This window comes from Musca autumnalis, unplaced genomic scaffold (genome assembly GCF_047663935.1).
Source record: "Musca autumnalis isolate F117 unplaced genomic scaffold, ASM4766393v1 scaffold_4, whole genome shotgun sequence".
Taxonomy (NCBI): domain Eukaryota; kingdom Metazoa; phylum Arthropoda; class Insecta; order Diptera; family Muscidae; genus Musca; species Musca autumnalis.
Window position 1 is genome coordinate 175261902 of NW_027411977.1, and position 5039 is coordinate 175266940.

Here is a 5039-nt window from a genome sequence, read left to right on the forward strand (position 1 = left end):
ACCAGTGCGAGTTATTGATAACACTCTGAAAATCAAGCCTCCTGAATTCGACGGATCTACATCGTTTGATGTCTTCAAATTACAATTCGAGGCGGTGTCTTCGAGAAATTCGTGGAACGACAACGACAAGGCGGTACGACTACTTATGGCATTGAAGGGCGGTGCTGCTGACGTATTACAGAATATTCCCGCCGCTTCTAGAAAAAACTATGGAGATATAATTGCAGCTCTCGAACTAAAGTACGGTGGCGGACATAAGGAAGAGACAATGGTGAAACCTCAGGCTTGCAATGTGCGGAAGCTGGAAGTTGAGGACAACAATCCTCAGACCGTTGTCGAACTAATGAAAGATGCACTAATGCAGGTAATAGATAAAGTGAAACGAAGGGCTGGCAAAACGAGAAGGACTTGCTACAACTGTCGGAAAGCTGGACACATTGCACGAGAATGCAGATTGCAACGACCAAGGACCAGATCCGTCTCACCGCCTTTGAAAAGCGAAGACCAACTTGTGGCTAAGAATCCGAAAAATGAGACATCAGGTGAATCAAAAAAAGTGAATTCCGTCAATCACGAAGCGCCGCTGGCAGATGATGAAAACGATGGTCCCACAATTTCTATAGCCATAGTCCAGCAGGAGAATCACAACCTAACGGTTAAAGGCTTCGTCAATGGTGTATTGCGTACCTTGACATTGGACACCGGTGCAACAAAGTCCATTATTAGACCGGATTTGGTAAAAGGGAAGGTATTGCCGTTAAATGGAGTCAAATTGCGGACGGCCACAGGCGAGACTACAACGGTTCATGGAAAGGCCTACCAAAGGCTGAGCATGGGTAGAAAATCGGTAAATTTCGATTTTATAGTGGCCGATATTGTGGACGAAGTTATACTTGGCGTGGACTTCATGATTGCCTTCGACATCAACCTGGACATAAAGCACCGTGTGATGACTTGGTCCAATGTGGAAATACCGATAAATGTGGGCTACAACGAGAAAAGCAAGCATCGCCAAAGTGCAGAATCCGACGAGACCGCTGTAGATGTCCGTACGCTGAAGGTCGAACCCGCCGACAATCGGCCCGTAGGAAAGCGGAAAAATCCCGTAACGAGGGGGAAAAAGCGAAGATGTACGTCAAGGAAATGTCCATCGAAAAGCGGCCGTACAGCAAGGAAGGACAAGTCCGATGAAGAACAGGTGGCACTTAGGAAGGTGACCACGAAGAAAGAAGGTATAACGTCGCGATTCCTGGAGAGAAAGCAACGTCGTCCAGAAGATCGAAAGTCCAAAGCAGATGGCGTAGAGGGCACCACTACGGAACGAGAACTGTGTCTAGTCAAGAGGAACAGGCTTAAGCGGGAGGCAGTGTTACCAATGCCCATACCACAGAGAGGGAACTGTGCCTATTCGGGACGAACAGGCTTAAGCGGGAGGCAATGTTACGAATGTAACTGATAGGTTTAAGTTAATTTAGTTTAATTTCCGTTAATTTAAAAATTTGAATTGTAACGTAAACTTTTATTACGCAGTTACTTTATTTAAGCAACAACAACAACTACCATGTAGAAATCTCTTCATCATTCTAGTTCTTTACCTTTCATTAATGTGTTTTTGTTTTGCTTTGCCATAGTCATGTAATTATTGTTTAGTTAGTCACCTCTTTATTTCTTGCATCTGTTTGTTGTTGTAATTACGTCATTACTGTGCTTGTCGTCCAATTGTATTCCCCCCATGTATGTATGTGAGTATGGTTGTTCGCTTAGTGCGAATGTGCGTCTGTGTGTTCGCTGCACAGATTCGAGGTGTTGCCATATGCTCTAGATATTTCTCGAACAGGGAGACTATGGGATATAAATACAGGGGAACTGGCAATGACGAGTGGAGTGGTGTTTTAAGCGTTGAACTGAACAGATCGGTTAAAGAATAGCTGCGTGCTAACTAGAGACTTGCTGTGTGCTTAGTAATTAAAGTCGGTTCTGAATAAGTGTAATAAAGTAAAGAAAGCATTGTAGAAACGTAATCTAAAACGAACCCTGTTTTATTTGGTACAAATCGTATCGGGGAATAAAACAACGTCTACACGGACATTAGTTAAATCTAATTCCGTAACAGTATTATGGAATATATTTTTGTTGTATATAATATTGTTTATTAGGGATATGAAATAGAACTATGTACTTGGATTTTCATAAAATGCTTCCTTACCCTTAAAACTCGAGATTTATAGGGTGTATGTAGACTTTTTTGGTTGACTGTATATAGTTCATTTCGTTCATCTCGTTCCTTTTGTCCATCTCGTTCCATTCGTTCATTTCGTTGTTTTTGTTCATCGGATTCAAACGTTCTTTTCTATTCAATTTCAATTTATTTATTAAAAACACAGTACCTAGCTGATGAGACGACTCCTAGTCTCATCACAAATGCACCCAAGAAACTAAAGGAAAAATAACCTAAGAGAATGAAAACACCCGCGTTAGCGATGTTGTTCGCTTCGTTGCTTTAGAGAGACTCTTTATTTCCTACATAATATTTAAACCTAAATCTTACAAATCTAATAATTGCTCTGTTCCAGAACCTGCAAGAAGCTACTATTTTTTACTACGATAACAGTTTTTCCTTTATGTTATCGGAAAAAATAGTAAAAATTAGTAGATTCTTGCAGTTCTGGAACAGACCCAATAACACACATACACATACATTTGGTTTACACGCACATTAGAAATGCACGCTGTGTCTATAAATACATCATGCACACCATGCACACACACGTTGCGCTGATAATGGAAAATACATCTTTTATTATAGACCCTTTCTTATCTTTACTATTGTGGGCACGACATTTGTTCCATTATTTATGACAGTTGATTATTTTTAGACATAGATTCTTAGACGACATGCTTACAAAGAAATCTACCTGACCATTTACACAGAAAAGAGTCTTCTACAAAATTCACCATTCTCCCCGCCTTAAAAGATCCTAATCTTTTAACTGTTAGGACAGGACATTGAACATTTTCTTGCTTGCTATCTGACTTCATTTACATAGACTAATTTAGATACAGAACTAAACAGTTTCTGGTCTTAGAACAATCTAATTCTTTAACTAAAATGTATGTATGTTATTTTTTACTAAAGAGGAATATTATCATAATCCTTATCATAATGTAATATTTTTCATTACTTATTTTCTAAGTTAATAATAAACGACATATAAAGACTTATAATGACTTAATTCTAGGTGATGGCACCCAACACCTTCAGCAACCAGTATGGATGATGACTTATTTTCCCTCGATGAAAGACGTGGTAAATCCATTTTCTTCTTGGAGGATTCTTCTCGGCACTAGAACTTTCTTCATTAATTATACTATGATTGGACACATGACGTATAATTCTACGCTTGACACGATCTGCACCGGCAACTTCTTCATTGGCATTATATAGTGTTGTCTTTATGTTTTCTCCACTTTTCCATTTTCGTGGCTTCATCATTATTTTTGTTGGTGGTTCTTGTGCTGTATCCGTTACAAACCTTGGAGATACGGTAGCACCGCCATCGATTTGCACTTCATTGGTACCTTTCTGTTGTACCCTTGCTTTAGGATCACCTTTGGAAATTTCGATGTCATATTCTCTGCTAGTTACAACCCATTCCGTTTGGCTACAAACTTCTTCGTCATACAATAGTTTTTCGTATACAACACTTTCTTGTAGCTGTTGTAATTCAGCGTCCACTTTGGCAATCTCAGAAGCGTGGCGTCTTCTTTCATTGGCGAGCAATTTTTCCAAATCACAATTTCGGCCATTCAATGCAGCATTTGTAGCTTCCAACTTACTAATGCGAATATACAGGCGTTCAATATTTTGACGAGAGACATCTAATTGTTCCATAGCACTTGAAGCTGCAACGGACTCGCGGTTGGCTTCTGCTTGAAGATCCTTAATCTTTTGCTCGTACAGCATTTTCATTTTACGCATTTTTCCTTCGTGTTGTTCACGCAACTCTTGCAACGACTGTTGTAATATGGTCTCATATTGTTTAGAGAGACCAGTGCGTAATTCATTAATTTCTTCTGAGTGAAATTTTTCCTTGAAGGTCAGTTCCTTACGCAGATGTTGTATGTTGCCTTCCAACTCAATACGTGCCTGTGCATCCTCTTTAATTTGTTTGCGTAGAAGCACCAATTCTGCATGCACCTCACAGAGTTCATCACTGGCTTCCTTGGTATAAGCATTCACAGCATCGTATTTGGCGTCAAGGTCAGCAGCTTGTGACTCGTACATACGAGCCTTCTTCGCAGCAATTTGCCAGTCCGTGGTTCTTTGCTCCAATCTGGCCTTCAACTGCTCATTTTTCTCACGCAGTTGGTTGACTTCACTTTCGAACTTTAGCGAAACATCAGCGCGAATGTTTTCGTTTTTCCTTTCCGTAGTTTCCCCTACACTACCTGTAAACTTTACTATTTTCTTAATTTTAGGAATAGTCACATTTTCAACTTTCCTAATTAAATTACTATCTACCTGTCTAGTATTTATCTTGGGAACCCATTTCCCATTGATCTCTTCATAATCTTTTACTTTCACCTCTTTAGGTGCTACTCTAGAAATTTTCCCAAATCTCACCATGCGGTAACAAATTTGTAAAAAATTGAAATTCTCTACGAGATTATCCTCTTTAGGAAACTCATTCAAATATTGCATCAGTACTGATGACGCAATATCATATCTGTCTTTGACATCTTCTACACTTAGAAACTCATTCCTTATCTCAGTCTCCAGCGCATTTAATGAATATTCAAACTCTCTAATTAAACCTCCTTTTAATGTTTTTGAATGGCGCAGTACGTTTCTTTTTTCATACTGTTCCAATGGACTTAAGCTGTCCATCTCAGCTATATATTTATATCTAGAAAGAATTCGTGTATCTAACGAATCCTTCTTTGATTCGGTCCCAAAATCTATCCTTACTTGACGATTTAAGAAGTCGAACTTTTTTATTGCATACCGCACACCTGAGGCGAATATGCTATGCATTTCA

At 39.3% G+C, this 5039-nt stretch overlaps 1 protein-coding gene across 1 annotated transcript; it reads right to left on the reverse strand.

Annotated features, from left to right (window-relative positions):
• Positions 1 to 3235: 3235 nt before the first annotated feature.
• LOC141403169 (lamin-C-like) lies at positions 3236 to 4627 on the reverse strand. Its single transcript, XM_073985343.1, has one exon. It carries the CDS (start codon positions 4625 to 4627, stop codon positions 3236 to 3238), a length of 1392 nt encoding a protein of 463 aa, XP_073841444.1.
• Between the last annotated feature and the right edge of the window lie 412 nt (positions 4628 to 5039).

What these genes read in the sequence shown, in the direction of transcription:
- LOC141403169 (XM_073985343.1), bottom strand. Translation starts at nt 4,627, where the DNA reads ATGGTGAGATTTGGGAAAATTTCTAGAGTAGCACCTAAAGAGGTGAAA.